The 21,821-nt window shown below is 42.8% G+C and overlaps 3 protein-coding genes across 3 annotated transcripts; 2 read left to right on the forward strand and 1 right to left on the reverse strand.

Annotated features, from left to right (window-relative positions):
- The first annotated feature begins 1,078 nt into the window (after nt 1-1,078).
- On the forward strand, nt 1,079-11,225 carry LOC123190461 (serine/threonine-protein phosphatase 6 regulatory subunit 3). The gene is made up of 20 exons (XM_044603106.1): nt 1,079-1,384; nt 2,314-2,469; nt 2,554-2,657; nt 3,129-3,215; nt 3,300-3,375; nt 3,480-3,554; nt 3,680-3,733; nt 4,179-4,238; nt 4,404-4,520; nt 5,223-5,317; nt 5,447-5,649; nt 6,467-6,564; nt 6,742-6,845; nt 6,913-7,078; nt 7,177-7,299; nt 7,514-7,596; nt 8,534-8,675; nt 9,635-9,664; nt 9,853-9,923; nt 10,022-11,225. Exons 2-20 carry the CDS (start codon nt 2,431-2,433, stop codon nt 10,644-10,646), a joined length of 2,352 nt encoding a protein of 783 aa, XP_044459041.1. The 5' UTR covers nt 1,079-1,384; nt 2,314-2,430; the 3' UTR covers nt 10,647-11,225.
- Nucleotides 11,215-12,251, reverse strand: LOC123190463 (protein NOI4). The gene is made up of 3 exons (XM_044603108.1): nt 12,096-12,251; nt 11,749-12,000; nt 11,215-11,665 (listed from the first exon to the last, which is right to left on the reverse strand). Exons 1-3 carry the CDS (start codon nt 12,117-12,119, stop codon nt 11,627-11,629), a joined length of 315 nt encoding a protein of 104 aa, XP_044459043.1. The 5' UTR covers nt 12,120-12,251; the 3' UTR covers nt 11,215-11,626.
- Nucleotides 12,252-15,793: 3,542 nt separating this feature from the next.
- Nucleotides 15,794-21,620, forward strand: LOC123190462 (nucleolin 2). Its single transcript, XM_044603107.1, has 20 exons — nt 15,794-16,016; nt 16,599-16,699; nt 16,785-16,954; nt 17,158-17,355; nt 17,464-17,634; nt 18,297-18,383; nt 18,489-18,584; nt 18,727-18,804; nt 18,891-18,995; nt 19,230-19,313; nt 19,392-19,451; nt 19,549-19,617; nt 19,689-19,832; nt 19,919-20,010; nt 20,087-20,204; nt 20,316-20,404; nt 20,488-20,572; nt 20,679-20,770; nt 20,881-21,230; nt 21,335-21,620. The coding sequence occupies exons 2-20, from the start codon at nt 16,618-16,620 to the stop codon at nt 21,361-21,363; spliced, it is 2,199 nt and encodes a 732-aa protein (XP_044459042.1). The 5' UTR covers nt 15,794-16,016; nt 16,599-16,617; the 3' UTR covers nt 21,364-21,620.
- The last annotated feature ends 201 nt before the right edge of the window (nt 21,621-21,821 follow it).

Consider the following 21,821-nt stretch of genomic DNA (forward strand, 5'->3'; position numbering starts at 1 on the left):
TTCATAGCATTTTCATAATAATCCTATATCATACATATTGTAAGCCATACATATCCTAAATCACACTAATCCCTACATTATCACACCAAAATCCACTATACATTTCAACAAAAAGATGAACTAGGGTTTCACCCAAATCAATCAAATGAAGAGATTTCAACCAATAGAAAGAGGGGAAAGGGAGGAGAATACCTTCAGAATTCGAAGGGCAACCAGATCCACCAATCTCCGGCTCAGATCCGCAGCTCTAGAATGGGGAGAGGGAGGGGCGATTTGAGGGGCGCCATGGAGTGGGAAAGAACAGAGAGGAAAGACAGAGCGAACAGAGAGGAGGCTCAGGCGGCGATGTAGTGAAGGGGTATGGCGCCCCGGGCCGGAGCGTCGTGGTACAGCCCATGGCGCCCTGGGCCAAGGCGTCATGGGCCCAAGGCCAGGCCGACGTGGCAGTCAGCGCTGACCAGTATGGCGCCCTTGACCGAGGCGTTATGCTGTCTAGCATGGCGCCCCGGATGCGGGCGTCATGCGTGTAGGGCCATTTTGTGAAATATTTTCAAAAGAGAGCCATTTTGTGCTGAACTTCGGCCAAAGGACCAGTTTTATGATTTTTCACGGGTGACGAGGACTACAGCCTTTTTGCTCTGGCCGGACGCCCGCGCCGGTCCGAGCTCTCCGCCCACTCCCAGCCCCACTCGCCTTGTCTCAAAAAAAAAAAGCCCCACTCGCCACGTCATGGCTCTCCAAAACGCACCCAGCCCACCCATCCCAATCACGCCGGCACGTGGGTCCCGCAAAGAGCGCGGCCCCGCACGGCAGAGAGCGCGTAGCGTTTTAAAGGACCGAGGTACGTGCGGCAATGAGTGACTGTAACGCACCATCCCCGCTGGCGCAAAACCTCCGGCGGCACCGAGGAATCTAGCACCAGCTCACTGGCGCGCGGGACCCGCGCCGCACCGGGCCCGCGCGGCAGGGAGACGGCCGCATATACCCGCACACCTGGGCGGAGACTCCCCAGCCCTGCGCCCCATGCCGCATCGAGACAGACGAAGCCCAGCAAGCAGCGGCAATAGCCGAGTAGATTATTCTCTCCAAAGTCTCTCTCGCGATCGAACCCTCGCCCCCCCGTCTCGTCTAGCCTCCCCACACCCACACACCCCGTCCCCTCCTCCCCCCGCTCCTCATCCCGCGATTGGCGAATTCGATCGAGGGTTTCCCCGCCCCAGGCGCCCCCGGATCCAGCTCCACGGCGCCAGCTCTCCAGAAGGGCCCCGTGATCGCGTGAGAGGGCTGCCCACCCGCTGCTGCTGGTTTCCCCCTCTCGTCAGCCGCCGCCGCCGCCACGACGACCACCAGCTGGACCTCTCCGCTGCGCCTCCGCTGGCGTCCGGTGAGAAACTCCGCTCCTCCCCCCTCCTGTTGAGCTCCCGGCCGCTGCTGGCTCTGTAGTCTGTATCTACCCAGTTTCGTGTCGCGCCGGGCGGTGCTTGTGATGTGTTTGGCCGCGGGCTTCGATTCGATGCGTCGGAGATGGGGGATGACAGCGGGTTTGGTTTGCGTAACTGGAAGCTAGTTGGGGGATGACAGCGGTTTGCGTTTGTGCGCTTACTTTATTGCGTGTCCGAGTTGAGTGGGTGGGGGCGGCTGTGGCGTTGTTGTTCGCTTTAGCGGTTTCGCTTTCGGGGATTGGTGCTTGCGGTGCTGGATGCTCGTAGGATTCCCCTGCCTTTTTTAAGCGGCCCAGCTTTGGAGTTCGGAGATGCGGAGTGGGGAGTTTGGGGGCATGGTATCTGTTTTAGCTGAGTTGATTGATGCGCTTTTGTGCTTCGCTTACCAAGTTGATGCGATCAGTCCCAGGTTCCGTAGTTTGTTGCCTTCGCCCTTTCTGCTTCGAGGAGACCATGGTGGGTTGGCTGTGGCTCTAGGCGCACTTGTGTGAGGATTTGGAGTCTGGGCATTTGGGGAATGCATTTTTGCTGTGAGTTGGGTGTTTGTGAGTAGGAGGTGCTGGTTAATACAACGCGGTTACCATTTTGGGGGAACTTTCTGCTCTTCACTTCTTAAGGGTTTTCAGTTTTGCTGGTATTTGTGGCTGTGCTTGCAGGGGGTCTGTTTGGCCTCTTTGGTCCATGTTCTGATTTTAGGTTTTTCCCATTTAGTGTCTATCGAAATATCTTGAGGTATAAATACCAAAATACAGACAATGGGTCGATTGTAGTGTGTGAAGGATATGCATGATTACTACCGAAGCTGACTCGTCGTCATCAATTGAAGTATTGAACTTATTACTCCGTCTCATTTCACAATCAACTATTTCAGGGTCTATTCTGAACTGGACATGAATCAGCTTACAAAGTGGACATCTGAGCATTAAATCTGCTTGGTTTGTGAGACTGTGAGGGAGCTGGATTCCGACATAATTTGTTATTGTACAAGATGTTTTGGCATGTACCTGGACTTTCTGCCGCATCACCGGTGAGTGCTTGCACTTTTGGTTATATCTTGTGTAGGGAACAATTTGGAGTTTTTATTTAATGGACATTTTTCTAATTCTTTCAGGTGGATACTATTTTAGACAAGGAAAATTTTAAGTTGGAAGACCTTCTTGACGAGGATGAAATAATCCAGGAGTGCAAAGCACTGAACACCCGCCTAATTAATTTGTACGGTTTCTCTTAACACTGTTTCTTTGTGTTGTTTTTTCGTTTTCCGAGCTGTATTTTAACATTTATATTTTATTTGAATCTCTTCATTTGCTGACATTGTTTTAAGTTTTTGCTTATGTATGATTATCTATATATAGGTACTTAGTATGATTGCTATGCATGTTTCTGTGCTCAAATACTAATATCTGTGTTAAATTTGGCCTAAAGTTACTACTTGAGCTTTGACTTGAAGTCGACTGCTTATATGATTATCTCTAAATCTTATTTAATCAACCAAATGGAGTTTCACCCTTTTAACTCACTGTTCACTGTTTTGTTACCTGGACTGGTCAATGTTTATGATCCAGAAGATGAAAAGCCATGTATCTTTAGCAGGAAATAATGTTAATATGTATTTAAGATACTATAACTATGAGAGCACTGTACGATTATTTACAATATACTATCTGTTCATTCTGGATGTTGTAGTTTGCGAGACAAAGTTCAAGTCGAGTTACTGCTCCGCTACATTGTGGAGGAGACACCTGAAGATGCTGAAAAGAAGAGGATATTTAGGTATAGCAAGGCTAATTTATAACACCATCTCATCCTTTGTCCTAACATGAACTTCGCTCACTATGATTAGTGCCTGGTTTGCAGATTTCCTTTTATAGCTTGTGAAATATTCATATGTGAAGTGGATGTCATCTTGAAGACATTAGTGGAGGATGAAGATGTATGTCTTGCATTTAGCTTTCCATTCGTCTTGATGCAAAAATGTTCTCTTAGCATGGTGTAATTCCTTTCTTCTGCAACTGATTAGTTGTGCTATCTGTGCAGCTTATGAATTTACTTTTCTCCTTCCTGAAACCTGACCATCCTCATGGGACTTTATTGGCTGGCTACTTTGGCAAGGTATTTATATGCAATCATTGACTAGACTGCTGGGCAATTTTGGTCTCTCTCTCTCGCTGATTAAATGGCAATGCCCTCACTTTTATCCTGACATTTTAAGTGGACATCACTGTACTGCTTTGCAGGTTGTTATTTGCTTGATGATGCGGAAGACACTCCCACTTATGAATTATGTGAAGGTTTGTATAGTGTCATCTGTTCTTTTGTTCGTCCATAAGTTATCACCCATGTCAGCCATTTGTGTACCTTAATTATGCATTAGTACGTATCATTTTGAATAGTGGTTGTTGTATGTTTAGCATACAATTGAATTATGTGGGAGTTTATGCTGATGCTGCAGCAGCTTCTCTAGAGTAGCCAGCTTATACCAGAATCAGTGACTTAGCATGTAGTAATAGAGCCAAACACTAGTCAATTACTGGAAACGGTAAGTATATTTGTACGCCCATCTTAGTTTTACAGCTATTCGAGGCTTAAACATCTGTAAAGCCATTTCTGGCATCTCCGTTTTACGTGTGTATTTTATTTATATTTGTGGAGGAGTATCCATATAATTTGTTTTCTCTTTATGTGCATTTCATTCTAGCATTTAAAATTTTGTGTGCTGTTGTTTTTCTCCTGCAGAGCCATCCTGAAATAGTTAGTCAACTTGTTGATCTTATTGGGATTACTTCTATCATGGAGGTTAGTTTACTACAATCATATTTGCCCCATCTATCAGTGGTTCCAACACTGAAAAAGCATCCCCTGGGCCTACATGCCAGTGATACACTCAGTATACTTTGTATTTTGAGTAAGATTAATTAAATCCTCCCAGAAAATTTGATAGTTTGTTGGTCCGTATTGCAGGTGTTGATTCGCTTAATCGGCGCTGATGAAACTATGTATTCAAGTTATGCGGATTCAATGCAATGGTTAGATGACATACAAGTCCTTGAGATGATTGTTGACAAGTTCAGCTCATCCGTAAGAACTAAAGATTACTTTAGCATCCAACCATGTCAATTGTTCACCTGTACTGTTTATTGGATTTTCAAACTATTTCAAAATTGTCCCTGCTGATGTTTGTCTGCACCATGCTACTCCTTAAGAAATGATGTGCCCTGAAAGGCTAGCCTTCTGCATATAATTTGATTAGCCAAAGTGCCATTGTTCTCCAAAAGCACCATTTGTGAGTTAGCTGAAAATTGAATAATCTTTTCTAGCAGAAACTTGCTCAAAATTCAATGTATCACTAACATATGTTATGTATATCTGATGCCTAAGGATTGATTTGACTTGGGTTTATCTATGCTTATCCGTTACTTTGGATTGGCTACAGCTCTCCAGTCTGAACTTTAATGACTGTTAACTCTTCTTTTGAAATAAATAATCACCTTCAGATGTTAGCATATTCTGTCCAGTTTCTGGTTTACATCTGCACGGTAGTTGTTGTATAGTTCTTGCTCTGCACCCATACCAATGTAAGGTCAAACAAGCGGGCTATGCCCATGTATGTTTCACCATTCTATAGCTACACCATGTCAAGTTTTAAGGTGGCTATATGTTTTCACAAGTTATGTATGAATAGCGGTCATTCTCCACTGTTGAAATTCCTCTCATTGTTTCTAGGGGATTTGCGGTTCATGCTTTTATTGTCAACTTGACTCCTTTTAATTTCCATTGCAGGATTCTGCTGAGGTTCATGCAAATGCTGCTGAAATCCTATGTGCAGTGACTAGATATGCCCCTCCAGCACTTGCTACAAAAATTTCCAGTCCTAGGTGCTTAATATTTGTGCTCTCTTACATTGTAGTGCTAAACATGCTATCTTGTCTTGGGATTTTTATAGTTTCATTTTGGTATTGAGCACACCTCTGTGTATTCTTTTCTTTTTTACTTCGCATTTGCAGTTTTGTGGGGAGATTGTTTCATCATGCTTTTGAAGATTCAAGACCTAAATCAGTGCTGGTCCACTCACTGTCAGTGTGCATATCTTTGTTAGATCCTAAGAGACTTGTATCTGCGTCCTACCAAGCTTTCCGTAGTCAGTTAAGTCATGGAACATTGGTCACTGCAAGTCCAGAAACAGTTAACGGCATGCTGGATAGCCTTGGTTAGTGGTTGCTTTAGCTATTAAGTTTTTATATCTTTTCACATGGAGAGACACCAGCTACAGTGCTTAAATGTTCATGATCTGCTGCTAGTTTTATATTATGTATCTTTCATAATCCATACTGAAATACAAATAGCAAATGATACACATAATGAAGGACTAATATAATGTGGAAAAATAAAATTGAAGGACTAGTAATTTGGCATGTGCAATGCATGTTTTACAAATATCAAGAACACGGACAATCTAAGTATCCACGAAAGCGCAATGTCTTTGTTAGTTATTGACCTGGGCAATTTGTTGAGAGAAAAAATGATTAAAGGATTAATTTCTTCTCAAGTGAAGATTAACTCTTAGCCCTCATTATGAGATAATTTGCAAAGGTCAAATTTAATTCATGAGCTATTAGATATGATTGTATTGTATGGTTGAGATCATTTGGATTCTACCGAAGTTGTACCTTTTATAGTAGCACAGATATATATTATATTTCTCTTTAGAGAACATGTTTTATATACATCTCAGAAATAACATGAATACTTTGTTAGTTATCTTTCAGTTTTAAATCCCACACAATTATTTGTGCCCATTCTTTCTACACTTGGTTCTGTTAAGTACTAAATATGAAGTGCGGACGCTGCCTATATTCATTACTCCTTCTGATCCAAAATAAGTGTCGCAGTTTTGACCTAAGATTAGTTCAACCTTAGTTCAAAAGTGTGACACTTATTTTGGATCGGAGGGAGTAGTTGTTAAAAAACTAATGTTCAAAGAATAATATCCTTAAAGTTTCCAAATTCCTGTCCATCACTTTCAGGTGATTTGTTGAAGCTGCTTGATGTTTCATCAGCTGAAAATATTCTGCCGACAACATATGGCAGCTTACAGCCTCCTCTTGGAAAGCATCGCTTGAAGGTATGTGCTGCTTAATTTGTTTAGATGTACTGCTTTGAACTAGTCATAAAACGAGCACTGCTTTGTAGACATTTGAGCTATTATTAGTCATATGACTACTTATATGTTTCTTTACTCCGCAAGGTAATTGCTATGCTTTCCATGTTATTATTGATGGTGGTTATTTTCCCTTTTCAGATTGTTGAGTTCATCTCTGTCCTACTGTCTATTGGTAGTGAAGTTGCTGAAATGCGTTTGATCGACCTAGGAGCAATCAAGCATGTTATAAATCTATTCTTTGAGTAAGTTACACACTGCAATCTGCTTCACATAATCTTGTTAAAGAGCTGACAAAGAATTCACCATCAGGTACCCTTTCAACAATTTTTTGCACCATCATGTGGAGAACATCATCGTTTCCTGTTTAGAGAGTAAACAGGATCATCTGATTGCGCATGTTCTTGATGAATGTGAACTTGTTACAAGAATTTTAGAAGCTGAGAAGAACTCTGCTCTGTCAATAGATTTAACTAAGGTACAAAATAGTACGTCACTGTTGATTTCTTACTCTGAACCAGTTGATGGTTCTATTACTTTTCCTGCTGAAATACTCATTTATTACTCTCCTTGCAGCGTACCCTATCTTCAGAGGGAAGAACTCCACCAAGGGTTGGATTTGTTGGTCATATTACACGCATAGCCAACAAGCTCATTCAGCTGGCCAACAGCAACAGCACAATACAGTCACATTTGCAGGTTTAAATTTAATTGTGGATGGAAATTTTGCTACTATTTCCCTTGCTAGTAATGGATCCCTTGTGTGATGGGCACTATAGTAGACATGCAATGACATCTTGCCATATCTTGCCAAAATTTCTTTGTGTATTTACCTTGCCGCTATTATATGGCCTGCACTGAGCTTTGGTTGAGCCCATTACATTGAACTTTGTTACACTTAATTGGATTGCAGCAAAATTCTGGTTGGACTGAGTGGCATGCTAGTATCCTAACAAAGCGTAACACGGTAGAAAATGTTTACCAATGGGCTTGTGGGTAAGTGACACCTGACTTCTGTTTTATGTAACCATCTTCTGTAGCTCTGTATTTGCATGTGATTTTTTATTGAATCGTACGTTCTGTGTTGAGTTCTCCTTTTTTCATGGCTTCTATATGAATCATAATGCTGCTCTGTTAAATGAAAATGATACACACCAGTATGATTTGTCTTAAGAATGTGATGCGTTTAAGTGCATCAGTGCTGCTCTGATCTCCAAAAGTGTATTATGCATATTTATTGACTTGTCAGTCACTCACTTGTCAGAGGAACTTTTATCGGTAATGTTGTGTTTCTGCTCAATTGGGCTGCCTGAATTGTTGATTTTGGTTGCAAACAGTTGTCATAATTTTTTGCTCCATAGCTACTGCCTACTGCCCTGTTGTTCTGCTTTTTTATTTAGATGGACATATGACTATTCTTTATGATCAAATTGCACATCGAAGCTTGTGTGAATGACACTGCTTCAACAAAACTTTCGCTTCGACACAATTGCACGAAAGAAAAATACTATGATGTTTCACTTTTAATAATAATCAGTTGAAGGTGACCGAGTTTTCCTCAAATAGAGGAATCACTATTCTGGTCACCCATGCCTTGCATGCCCATATGACCTTAAGAACTTCAAAAAGGGCAAGAAAATATGCATGCATTTCATCTACTCCTTCCGTTCCTAAATACTTGTCTTTCTAGGCATTTCAACAAGTGACTACATACGGAGCAAAATGAGTGAATCTACACTCTAAAATATGTCTACATACATCCGTATGTAGTAGTCATTTGAAATGTCTAGAAAGACAAATATTTAGGAACGGAGGGAGTATGTTTTTTGGGTGTTATTCCAGTGTCCAGACTTCATGTATGTGCTTAACTTGCTTTGTTAAATGTCCTGCATTATATGGGGAAAGTCATCTGCTGAAATATTTCTTTGGTCAGCCGGCCGACGTCAATGCAGGATCGAGGTAGGGACAGCGACGATGAAGACTTCCGAGATAGGGACTATGATGTGGCTGCACTTGCTAGCAATCTGAGCCAGGCATTCAAATATGGTATTTACCCTAGTGAAGATGTTGATGAGGTCAGTATTTTCTTCTTATATACCACTAGTTCTGTCAAGTATAGCTAATCACTTAGTATAGAACAGTCGTATTTGATCCCTTGATTTGGCATGTGTTTTTTAGTTCTTTCATACTCATCTAATTTGTATAATGGGTCAGTTTTTGTGAGTACTTCTTTAGATAATACTCCCTCCGTTTCTCAATATAAGTATTTTTAGAGATTTCAATATGAACTACATACGGATGTATATAGACATACTTTAGAGTGTAGATTCACCGAAAATGCATAGGAGCTCTCGGGTGCTACGCCCCCCTATATTCAAAAATAATTTAGTAATTCAAAAGAAGTCAAAAAATCCCGGTTTATAGAATCAAACATGACCAGGTATTGCACTTGTATAAAAAGATTTAAATAGGAAATGACTTTTATTGTATCCGGGGTCAAAGATTTCCCAAAAAATGCTAGATACAAGTACTATTCATGCTATATTGTCATCATAAATTTGTTTTTTTTTGTCCTGAAGTCAACGAGAATTATTCCTTGGCCAAACATTTTATATGAGTACAATACCTAGTCATATTTGGTTCAAAAATATATCCAAGATTTTTTTGGCTTTTTTTGAATTATTAAATTATTTTTGAAATATAGGGGGGTGGAGCACCCGAGTGCTCCTAATCCGCTTCCGTAGATTCACTCATTTTGCTCTGTATGTGGTCCATATTGGAATCTCTAAAAATACTTGTATTTAGGAACGGAGGGAGTACTCGAATAGTATATATGCAGACTTATTGCTGTTTAATAATGTAGTATATGGACCTGTGTTTGTTCCAAATTCTAACATTTCCTACAACGTGTAAAGCTAAATTTATGTATTAGATCTTCAGCGTATAGTGATATTCTATCGATTATGAGCTTTACACAGTACATGCTATGTTCAGATTCATCTGATGAATAACTCTTTTGTGGGTATGTATGCAGGCTCAAGCATCACAAGAGCGGGATGACGAGGTATGCTCACCTTTGCTTGCTTAAGTTCATGTACCATTATGTACAGTATCTGATAACATGACAATATCACATTTTGCTTGCTTAAGTTCATGCACTATTATATACTAGTATCTGATAGCATGACAGTATTTATATTTCCTGGTACATGTAATGTGATTGTCTGTTTTGGTTGTTACTATCTGCTGTAGGATGTGTATTTTGATGATGAAGCTGCTGAAGTAGTTATTAACTCTCTTCGTCTTGGTGACGATCCTGATAGGTATTTTCTTGTCCATGCAAATTGGCCATATCTTTTCGCAAGTACATTCCATTTGGTGTCGGCAAAATGAACTGGCTGATGAAAAATATGCTTTGCAGTGGCTCCCTGTTTACAAACTCCAATTGGTTTGCGTTTGATGAGGATAAAGCACTGAATGATGGCCCAGAAGCTTCCCTTTCAGCAAATTTGGAGTCGCCTTCACCAAATGTGGATGATGATGATATGGATGAAGTCGTTCTTGGTGACCCTATAGATGACACAAAAGGCTCGGATTCACTTTTAGCAACCTCTGACAGGGACTTAAATGAAGGGTCTGGTCAAACAGTACTGTCAAATGGCCCTGTTGATAAATTGGAAAATGACATCAGACCATCAACTCCTGATGTAAAAGAGAGTCCAGCTGAGTGTGTTGAATGGACGGAGGAAGATGCTGAACCTGGCGAGGTATCAGAGAATACTGCCGTTCCATGTAGTGAGATTGGAAGTGAGAAGGTGATGGATGCCACTGATGGCGTTATGCCTGGTACAGGACAAGTAGGAGAAGAACAAGGAAGTGAGAATTTGGTTGAATCCTTGGCTCCTGATACCACAGTAGAAAAGACATTACCACATTCGCCGGATGTCAATTCAACTGGCCATTCTGAACCAGCTGATGGAAGCGCTAATGTGGAATCTCCCCTGGGTGAACAGAAGCAGGAAAAGGAGGAAAGTCAGGAGAAATAAAGTGGATCCGGGGGTAGCTGTATATTCACAGTTCTGTTCACCATGGTGCTCGATGCCGGGATGGCTTGTGATTTCATGGAGGTGCAGTGCAGGTGCTTGGGGAACCGGCGAGACCATTCTTGTCTAAATAGCTCAGGGGCTGATGTATTGATATTCTGCTGTACAATATGCATTAGATTGCCCTGCCTTGCGCCCAAGATGCAAAAGTGGTCGCTTGAATTGAACATGGTCTAGTCGAGCTGCTCGAGCTTGTCTTACCTCAGAATTTTTTTGGAGGTCTGTTGTTATGGTGTCACCGTACTCGGTCTGTTGGGGGCATATGGCGCAGCATGTTGATAAAGTAGACATATCTATCTTTCTGCAATCACGGTGCTGGGTTGTACTGTGTCGTGTCCGGTAAATAACTGATTATTGGTGATATCCGGTTCTGATACTTGTTCATTATTCCTCTAGGTGGTGCTATTATTTTAGTAGTACTAAAATTTTGACTGGAATTCAGACATCAGATTATTATTCTCGTATGCACAATATGTAATACTTTGGATACCGTTTTTGTTTTTCTAAGTGCTTTTTACTCGCTGTGTCTGTTCAAGCTATTGATTTTTTTTTATAATTGCTTTCAAATCAAATGTCTGCCAGGCCACATGAATCGAACTTGTGATTGTGGTGATGAAGCGAACAGTTCGTGTTTATGGCATGATTAGCATGAACATTTGCAAAACAATAGGGTAACAAGTCACAGGTCGTTTTACATAACTAGCCACTTCCCCCCTTTTATTGGACACAAATTATTCATACAGATCAACGGGAGACATCACTCATGGATGATGTTCTGCACGTGAGATGCGGCGACCGAGCAGGGTCAGAAGCACCACGATCGCCAAAAGTTCCACCGTCGCCTCCCGCCGAGTACGTGCTTCTGGTCGTGGCGCGGCGAAGTATCGGATCTCTCTCACCAACGACGGCAAGCAGCTACGGCATCAGAATCGGCAACTGGTGCAGGAGAACCAGCTCTTCTTCTGCGGACAAAAAGTTGGTGGCGTCAATGCACGCGATAAACCAAGGCACGCCCGTTGCGCGCGCAGAGAACGCACGCACGTACCTTGGACCGTTTGGGTGTAGCCACCCTGGCGTACGGGTAGCCGTTGCCGGTTTTGATGGTGCCGTTGCCGCCGTCGGCGTTCCTGAAGGCCGGCGGGATGCCCGGCCTCCCGGGGCCAGCGGTCGTCTTCTTGTCGTCGCGGGCTCGCTGGAATATGACGGTGAAGCCGTCGGCCGTGGCCGGGTTCTTCACGTCCCACTCCCCGAACTTGGGCAGCGACCGGCCCTTGTTCTGCGCGTAGTGTCCGGATTTCTTGCCCACACACACGACAGGGGAACCAACCACGTCAACCACAGGTCAATTGTATGTACCGCCCGAACCAGCGATACAGTATAACGTGCACGCACCGTGGGGTTGTTCGCCATGGCCATCGAGCTAGACCGCGCGAGTAGGAAGGATTCAGACGACCGCCCGACCGGCCGCCGGGCACGAGGCGAAGGAGATCGAAGGCGAGGAGGAAGCCGCGACCACCAGGAGAGAATTGGAGGTGGAAATGGACGGGAGGGTGGTGATCGAAGGTGGAGGGGAGGCCCCTCGTTTTATACTGCGGCCGTGCTTGGAGCGGGGGAACCTCGTCCGTTCCTTTCCCACGCAAAAAATAGGCTGGCGGTGTCTCCCTCGGAACCGGGCTTCGGGGCCTTCCTCACCGGCCGTCCAGGAGCGCCGTGCAAATGGACGATGCGCTGCAAACTGCATGTGACACGTTGTTTTTCCCACCTCTAATAATGGACGCGACGAGGCAGGCCTCTTTTCATTGGGGAAATTGACGATTTGCCCCTTTTAACCAGTTACACTATTTTTTTTCATAAATAATTTGGATTGCTTACCACATGTGTCATGTGGTAACCAATTTACACTATTTTTCATAGAGAAAAGTATACTTTTCATCCCTCAATTCTTGGCGGAGTTTAGATTTGGTCCCTCAACTTCAAACTGGACAACTTGCACCCTTAACTTCTCAAACCAGACAAGATTCATCCCTGGTCACGGTTTTGACCGGTTTTGGTGCTGTCCCACCCCTGTTTTGACCGTTCCGACTCAAATTTGCCTACCTTTTCCAAGTCTACGTACTGTTTTCAAATTCGGTTACTTTTTTTAAATACGTGAACCATTTTAAAATGTGTGTACTTTTTTTAAATCGGCGTACTTTTTTCCAAGTTCATGTACTTTTTCAAATATGCATATTTTTTAAAGTTCATTTATTTTTTAAGTTCATTTAATTTTTTAAAATTGATGCACCTTTCATATTCGAGTACATTTTTTCTGAAAGAGTTCATGAATTTGAAAATTTTATGCGAATTTGAAAAAAGTACGTGGATATGGACTTCTTTTGCGCAAAAATATGTGGATTTCAAAAATTATTTCAACTTGAAAGAAGTACGTGAATTTCATACAAAGTTCATGGATTATAAAAGCAACACGGATTTGAAAAAAATGCAGACTTTGGAAAGCATGTGGATTTGAAATAAGTATGCAAATTTCAGAAACAATTCATGGCTTTGAAAAATACTTGGATTTGATAAAGTTACACAAACTTGGGAAAATACGGGGATTTGGAAAAAGTACGTAAATGTTAAAAAATCATGGATTTGAAAAAAGTACGCGAATTTCAGAATAGTTCGCTGATTTGAAAAAAGGTATGTTTATTTTTAAAAAAATACGCGACCTTGAAAAAACTACGCGGAGTTGAAAAGTGTATGTGAATTTCAAAAAGTTCACGGATATAAAAAAATTACAGGAATATGAATGAGCACCGGTCAAAACCGGGGTGAGTCAACACCAAAAACCGGTCAAAACCGAGTCCAGGGATGAACCTTATCCGGTTTCGGTAGTTGAGGGTGCAAGTTGTCCGGTTTTAAAGTTGAGGGACCAAATCTAGACTTCACCAAGAGTTGAGAGACGAAAAGTATACTTTTCTCTTTTTCATAAATACAGCTGAACTGATTACCCAAATACCCATTGAATAAAAGCTGTCCAAATTGGTTGAACTGAATCGATTTTCGATTCACAAGAACTAGCTTTGTCCGTTCCTTGCACTTCTCCGTTTGTCCCCAACCCCGGCGGCTCGCTGTCCTGCTCCTCCTGCCCTCGCCTGTTGGACGCCCGACCTGTCATGTTGTGCTCACTCTCCCCGTGATGTGCAGTGATGGCTACGGCCCTCTCCTAAGTTGTGTTGCTGCTGGATCGTCGCCGGGTGCCATAGTCGCATCATGCCATAGCCGTTGATGTTGTTGCAAACGCGAGTGAGGCGTCGGGCGTCGTTGTCCTCGATACAACAAGTTGACTCCGGCTCAGGTAGTACTATCCTTCTCCATCCATGATTTTTCGGTGACCAAGTGCTCAAGCGGCCAAGAACACAAAGCTTGCTTTGAAGGCCAAGAAAGTGGTTTTTGCGCTCGTCTAGGGAACAATATAAGGTTGAAGAAAGTGTTGAGGAAGAAGTCGACACATCGTGAATGGTAAATGACTTTGAAGAAGACTTGACCTTCTTGGTCAAAAAGTATCCGGGCACCATGGCAAACGAGGGGAATAATATCAAGGGAAGATCCTTTGTGAGAAGAGAGTGGTACAATTATGATAGCCCGATACACTTTGTTCATGACTGTTCCTGACAGCTACTCCCTTATACGTTCTCCAAACTTGAAATACTATGGCACAAAAATTGGAAATCCAAACTAGAGACACCACAAGAACACACAGATGACTAATCCCACCACGAGTGGTTGGTTCAAATGGAGTTGTAAATTTTGTCCATGATCACTATCAACATGGACTTGTCCTTCTTTTTGTTTTCTTTTCAAAAAAGCTTACGGTTCCTCTGCCTCCCGCCGGTCTGTCTTATCTCTGGTGGCCCTAGGTCCATGGAGGCACGATGGATTGTGGCCCTTGCTGCCAGGAGGGATATTGCACCGTTTTTAGGCGTTTTTGTGGGTTCGCTTACGTTTTATATCCTATTCAGGAAGACGAGATGGTGGCAGCTCCCTAAAGATGGAATAAGGTTCTCCCTGTCTAGCCCCCAATACTGTAATGCATCTAGAGTTGTTAGAGGGCATGTGAAGGTGGGTATTCGACAGATCTCGCGAGATTTAATCGATGCTAGTCTTAGGTGGATCTGTTTGGATCCAGTCTTTATTCGTCTTCGTTCATGTGTCTACATGTTGGATCCTTTTGATCCACACTTCTCTTCAATGGCGCTAGTTGTTGTTATGGCGCGCTGATCCTGTGGGGCCTTAGCACGATGATTTCCCGATCGTCTATTAAAATAATTTGTCACGATGATTTCCTGACAGTCTACCAAAACAAGTTTGTCCCGACTTCGGTGAGGGAAGGTGATGACGGAGTCACGCGTTCGGCTAGCTCCCGTGCTTGTAGTCGTCAGTAGGTGGTCTGGGACATGGATGCAATTTTTGTTATTTCTGTCATTCTGTGTTCTTTGTAGTGCCATGACATGATTAGTACTCCCTCCGTTCCTAAATATTTATCTTTCTAGCCATCTCAAATGAACTACAACATATGGATGTATGTAGACATTTTTAGAGTGTAGATTAACTCATTTTGCTCCGTATGTAGTCACTTATTGAAATCTCTAGAAAGACAATTATTTGGGAACGGAGGGAGTAGATCGGAAGTTTCCTCACAAAAAAAAAATTGTCCTTTTTCCCCCTTGAGCTATCGTTATTAATGTGCCCCGCAAAAAACAATTTTGATTTTTTTAGAATACAAAAAAAACTATTTTGAATGTGACGGACCCTTTTTTTAGAACAATGTGATGGACTTTGATTTTTCCTTTTTGAGGTTTTTTTTTAAGAACATTTTGATGCTAGACGGAAATGTTGGGCCTACGGATGTGATGGATTTTGATGCTAGACGGAAACGTTGGGCCGGCGCTGCACAAGGCCCACGCACGCGGTGCCCAGCAAGCTCGGACGGACCAAGGCCCGCAGGCGGAGGAAAAAAAAACCTTGGCACATTTACAGACACACCCCAGCAATTCACTATTTCCAATATCGCACCCCAAGCCGAGCATTCGCGCGGGCCAAGAAAAAACACGAAAGCAGGCGAGGGGAAAGAAACGCAAAAATCGCATATCTGGCGGCCGGAGGGCGTGGCCCTCAATCAATCGGGAGACCCGGTGCGGTGCCTCGCCCTTCCTATAAACACCGAGCCGCCGCCGTCTGCCTCGCCCAAACCCTCCCCAAAACCCTAGCTGATTCGGGGAACTAGGGTTCCTCCCCGCCTCCACCGCCGCCGCCGCCAAGCTTCCGCCGGTGAGTCGCCCCTCTCCCCCCGTCGACCGTTTATTTCGCTGTTCCGTGCTCCCCTGCGTCGATCGTACCCGCGCTGATCGGTGGACTTCGGGCGCTCGTGATTCGGCGACCTGAATTCCGAGGAGTGGCCGCTCCTCCGACAGCGCCGTGGCGTGGTCGAGTTCGCAGCTGCGTCGCCCGTAGCTGGTAGCGCTGATTTTGTGTTCGCTGCGAGGCTGGTCGGTTCGAATCGTTTGTACCTGTAGGATGCTCTCTGATTTTTTCGGTTTAAGCCTCTACGAGACAAAATCCTTTGCAATTGTCGAGCGGGTAGGATTCAGCCCGAGATATGCCCTGATTATGCTTAGCCATAGATTTTTTTGTAGTACACGTTGGTAGTCCTGTGCTGCTTCGTTATGCTGTTCCGTGTTTATGTCTAGTTGCTGGTATTAACGAGCTGCCCATGATTCGATGAAAACTTACCCTGAGAAATTCTGTAGCTTGCGTAGATGGGTAGATGAATTGTTTTCCCATACCAGGGTAGATGAATTGTGCGATGTTTGTGTTTGTTGCTCCTAAGTTGACGCCCATCTCCTTGTGCAGAGCTCAGAAAATACATACCATGGGTAAGTCGAGCAAGAAGTCTGCTGTTGCGGTTGCACCTGCCGCTGGGCTGGTCCCAGATGGAAAATCTGGAAAGAAAGGTTTATATTTGAGTAACCATATGTCTCCTTGTTTCTATTTAGTAATATGATTCTGTGGCATAACTCTTGTGATCTCAATTTGCAGGCAAGAGGAATGCGGAAGATGACATCGAGAAGGCTGCCAGTGGCAAGAAGCAGAAAACTGCACCTGAGAAGGCCGTGCCTGTGAAGAATTATCTTAAAGTCAAGAAGGTTTCTCCAAAGAAGGTCAAGAGCAGCAGTTCTGATGAGGATTCTTCAGAATCCGAGGACGAGGTGCTTCACCTGTTGTTCTCTTTGCCTTTTTTGTTAAATAGTAACATGCATTGTGTATTTGAAGTTTATTATTTTAAACATGATACTGCATAGAATTATTCTGCATGAAGATAATTTGCATTCATTGCTTGTGTCATCGTTGTCACCTAGGTGTATATTTTCACTACTCTCTGAAATCAATTTTCTAAATAAATCTTCCCCAGGTGATGGTTCAACCAAAGAAGGCTGCACCGTCTGCTAAACAGGAGTCCAGCTCTGATAGCAGCGATGAGAGCAGTTCTGATGACGAACCTGCAAAAAAGCCTGCTACTGCTTCAAAGAAACCTGCTGCACTTGCTAGCAATGGTTCAAAGAAAGTCAAGTCTGACAGCAGCAGCTCTGACAGCAGCTCCGATGAGGATGTGAGTGTTTTAGTGAAATGTTCATAATTATTCTTTCTCCTTTTCTATCTACTAATCTGTATGTGATTTCCTCTTAATTTTCACTTATTTCTGTATCATCTTTCCCAGGTGATGGTCCCACCCAAGAAGGCTGCACAATCTGCTAAACAGGAGTCCAGCTCTGATGGTAGTGACGAGAGCAGCTCCGATGATGAACCTGCAAAGAAACCTGCTGCCGCTTCAAAGAAACCTGCTGCAAAGACTGAAGATTCAGATAGCAGCAGCTCTGATGAGGATGAAGTGAGTATTTGTTTCCATAACATCTTCATAATTATTCTTTCCCTTCTATTGCCTAATATGAGTTGTTACATAGTCCTCAAATTTTCTTTCTTGTCTCATTGTATGTTAAACTTCAAGCTTATGCTATTAGCTAGATATGTTCGTTGTTTTATTTCCCTTGATGGACCTCTTGCTGATGCAATATGAAAATAGGTTCCGTTTTTGCTCCAGATTTTTAATTTGTATGTTTTTCCACAACAACACATCTTAGTTGAGACCTTGAACTGCTAAATTTCTTCTGAGCTGTGTCTTGTGTGCTGAAGGAAAAATGTATGTCGAGTTTATTTTGTATTGAAGTAATGAATATGGTGCATGACTATTGTATATCTAAATCAATAAATTTGTGAATGCTTACAAAAGGTATTGTGATGATTATTGGCATATAATGAATGAACTTGAGCTGATTTTATTTTCCAAAAATACTAACATAACACATGGGTACACTCAATTCTGAACTCAACCACTAGCACTGTTATATGAATAATGAATCAGACAGTGAGTACTCTATGTGCTTGGTCTCATACTTCCCGTTGTTGCTATCATGGTTATTTTGCGGAGTATGCACAAAGTGCCAGTCTTCACCAGCAATATTTTGTTAGTCCTGAGTGTAACAATGTATGCAGGATATGCTTCCCGCTAAAGCACCAGCAACAGCCAAGAAGATTGAAGAATCCAGTGAAAGTTCTGATTCTGAAAGCTCTGACTCTGAGGTAGTCATTTAACTACTGATTTCGAAGTGGAAGCTTCATCTTTAAATAGCACTTTTAAATATTATTTTGCCTGATTTCACCATGTTTCACTTAATTGGTTTTCAGAAGCCAGCTACTGAAGTGAAGAATTCTGCGGTTGCCACTGCACAAAAGAAAAACCAGGACGGCTCTGACAGTGATTCTGATGAATCATCAGATGAGGTAAGATCATATTTCTAGCAATGTATCTCTATGTGAGATAATTGAGTACAAAAGCATAAAACGTATTCTTGCACTTGCCATTCCTCTTATCTTGTCGTTTAATTCTCAGATTTGTTGGTCCTAACTGGATAAACATTTTCAGGATATGGTCACTAAAAAACCAGTAGCCAAGAAAGTGGTAGAATCCAGTGAAAGTTCTGATTCTGACTCTGAGGAGGAGGTAATCAGCCTACTAGTTATATGAAAACTAAGGCTTCATCATTCTTTCTAAATAATGTGATACTAACATTTTCAATATATTTCCAGGATACCACTGCTAAACCAGTTCAATCTTCCAAGGCTGTTGCTGTTAAGAAGGGCAAAGAATCTAGTGATAGCTCAGATTCTGACTCAGATTCAGATTCTGAAGAAGTAAGTTCTCTGTTGTACTCCCTCCGTTCGGAATTACTTGTCTCGGAAATGGATGTATCTATAACTAAAATACGTCTAGATACATCCACTTCTGCGACAAGTAATTCCGAACGGAGGAAGTACTTGTTTACTCTTGGTAACTTCTCTTGTGATATTTGTCTTTCACATTGTTTCGCTGCAAGCAAAATCTTCTGTCTGTGCCATCTTTCTAATGCGGTTACTTTCTGTGTCCAGGATACCACCGCTAAAACAGTTTCTGTGAAGAAAGAAGAATCTAGTGGCAGCTCAGATAGTGACTCGGATTCAGATTCTGATGAAGTAAGTGTTCTGTTACTTGCTTACTCCTGGTCACTTTTTTGTTGTGCAGGGTTTAAAATTCCTTCCAATGTTTTGCAGCCAGCAAAATCTACTATTCCTGCGAAGAGGCCTCTGACAACAGAGAAAAAGAGTGAACATGTACGCATAATTTTTAAAATTTTATTTTCTTGAAAGCATTGTCTTCTGTGATATTTGTTGTACATTAAATGATCTTGTTGTAATTCAATATTTGCAGTCCAAGGATGATTCTGATGATAGTTCTGATGAGAGTGATGAGGAAGAGCCTCCACAAAAGAAGCCTAAGGTGCTTATTTTTGGTGTTTGCTTTTCCGTCTGAACATTTTGATCCATATTGCATTTCTTACTCTATTTCAGGATTCATCTTCTGGTGCTGCCAAGCCAGTCTCTAAGGCTGCCAAGAAAGAAAGCAGTGATGATGATGACAGTTCTGAAGAGAGCTCTGACAGTGATGAGGAAAAGAGTAAATCGGTGTTGGTGGCAAAATCCAAGCAGAACGAAGTATGGTTGGAGTATATTTATGCTGTTCTAATTTTTCCTCTTATGTTTGATGGATGCTTGACTTCAGCCAACTTTGTTTGTTGCAGCCAAAAACTCCTGCCAGCAGTGGTCAAGCTACTACTGGGTCAAAGACCCTTTTTGTTGGGAATCTGTCATACAATGTGGAGACTGAACAAGTGTAAGTTTGTGAGATGTGCTATTATTGCATCTTTTCTGAAAGATGTTCTTAACTTCATTTGTTCCACATCCTGTAGGAAGCAATTTTTTGGGGAGGCTGGTGAGGTTATGGATATTCGTTTTGCTACCGCTGATGATGGGAGCTTCAAGGGTTTTGCACATGTTGAATTTGCTACAACTGAAGCTGCTCAAAAGGTACTTCACTATGTTTCTTTGTGATCCATGTAGTCTCATCAGCTGATCTGTGAAGTAAGCTTTTAATTGCCATCTAATTCTATTTGGTTATCCATGTTCCGACCCTGTTAGGCATACGAATTAAATGGAGGAGATTTGGCGGGGAGGCCTGTCAGGCTTGATTTTGCTCGTGAGCGAGGCGCGATCACTCCTGGCAGCGGGTGATTTTCTATCTCACTGATAATCTTCCTAGAAATTGCCTGGGCACGCTAACCATTGATGCGCCTTAATTTTCTGTTTTCAGGAGGGATAATAGTTCTTTCAAGAAGCCTGGTCAAAGCAGTACTGCCTTTGTTAGAGGGTTTGATTCATCTCTTGGGGAGGATGAGGTAATTCAAAGAGTTAAATGTGTCTTTTTGTGGTAAAAATCTGATTGATTTGATCGAGTGAAAAGTTTTGAGTCTTGTGTTATATCTCAATGTTTACTGTCACCAGATCCGAAGCTCGCTTCAAGATCATTTTAGCTCATGTGGAGATATTAGAAGAGTTTCAATCCCAAAGGATTATGATACTGGCGCAAGCAAAGGGTAAGTTCTTTGCCCAAAGCGCTCTGGCATATAGAATGCATCTGCTCCTAGGTCAACCCGTATCCTCGTTTCTTGTAACTGACTCTTGGCTGCTTGGTTTGGTCCTGCAGGATAGCGTACATAGAATTTGATGACATCAGTTCTTTGCCCAAAGCGCTCGAGCTGAACGGGTCTAACATTGGAGAAGGCTTGAGCCTGTTTGTTGATGAAGCCAAGCCTAGGGCAGATAACAGAGATGGCGCTGATAGTGGTAACAGGAGCGCAGGAAGATTTAACGGGGGTGGGGGCCGCAGAGGAAGATTTGACGGGGGCGGGGGCCGCAGAGGTGGAAGGTTTGACGGGGGCTCGGGCCGCAGAGGTGGTGGAAGATTCGGCCGGGGTGACAGAGGCGGCCGGAGTGACAGGGGCCGTGGTCGGGGTGGTGCACCCCCCAGGCAGAGTGCTGGCACACCTAGTGCAGGTAACGTCCCGCCTACATGAACACCAGTCTGCTCTAGTTTCATTTGCTTTCTGGCAGAGAAGTACAGTACTGGTTTTGACATTTGTTTGTTGTTTCTTTGGCAGGGAAGAAGATAACTTTCGGTGATGACTGAGCGATGACTGAGCTTGGTGATTCGCGAGAAACTACAACCCGCTCCTAGTGAAACGCCAAACTAGTGAAATGTCGACCATTTTCGTTTTTGCCTGGAGACTCATACTTGCTGTTTTTATATTATCTTATTATTATTATTATTGTGGACCGTGGTGGTTATCTGCCAGACTATGTCGGCTGTTTGGGAGATTTATACTCGTGATGAATTTTGGTCAGATATATATATTACCTCCTGGCTTGCCTTGTTTGACCTTTTAATATGCATATTTCATTTGTTTGCTTGGGGTATCCAACTTAGCTTAACAGTAGTGAGAAGCACTTAACATGTTAAAGAAATGTCTTAGAGGGAGTAAGATTTAACCAGGGAGAACTCATCCCTGCACTTTTGCAGCTAATGCAACGGGAAAAATCATTGTAGATGCTTATACAACATCAAATATTACTGAATATCGTTGGCCC

The sequence above is a fragment of the Triticum aestivum genome, chromosome 2A, assembly GCF_018294505.1.
Source record: "Triticum aestivum cultivar Chinese Spring chromosome 2A, IWGSC CS RefSeq v2.1, whole genome shotgun sequence".
NCBI classification, from domain to species: Eukaryota; Viridiplantae; Streptophyta; class Magnoliopsida; order Poales; family Poaceae; genus Triticum; species Triticum aestivum.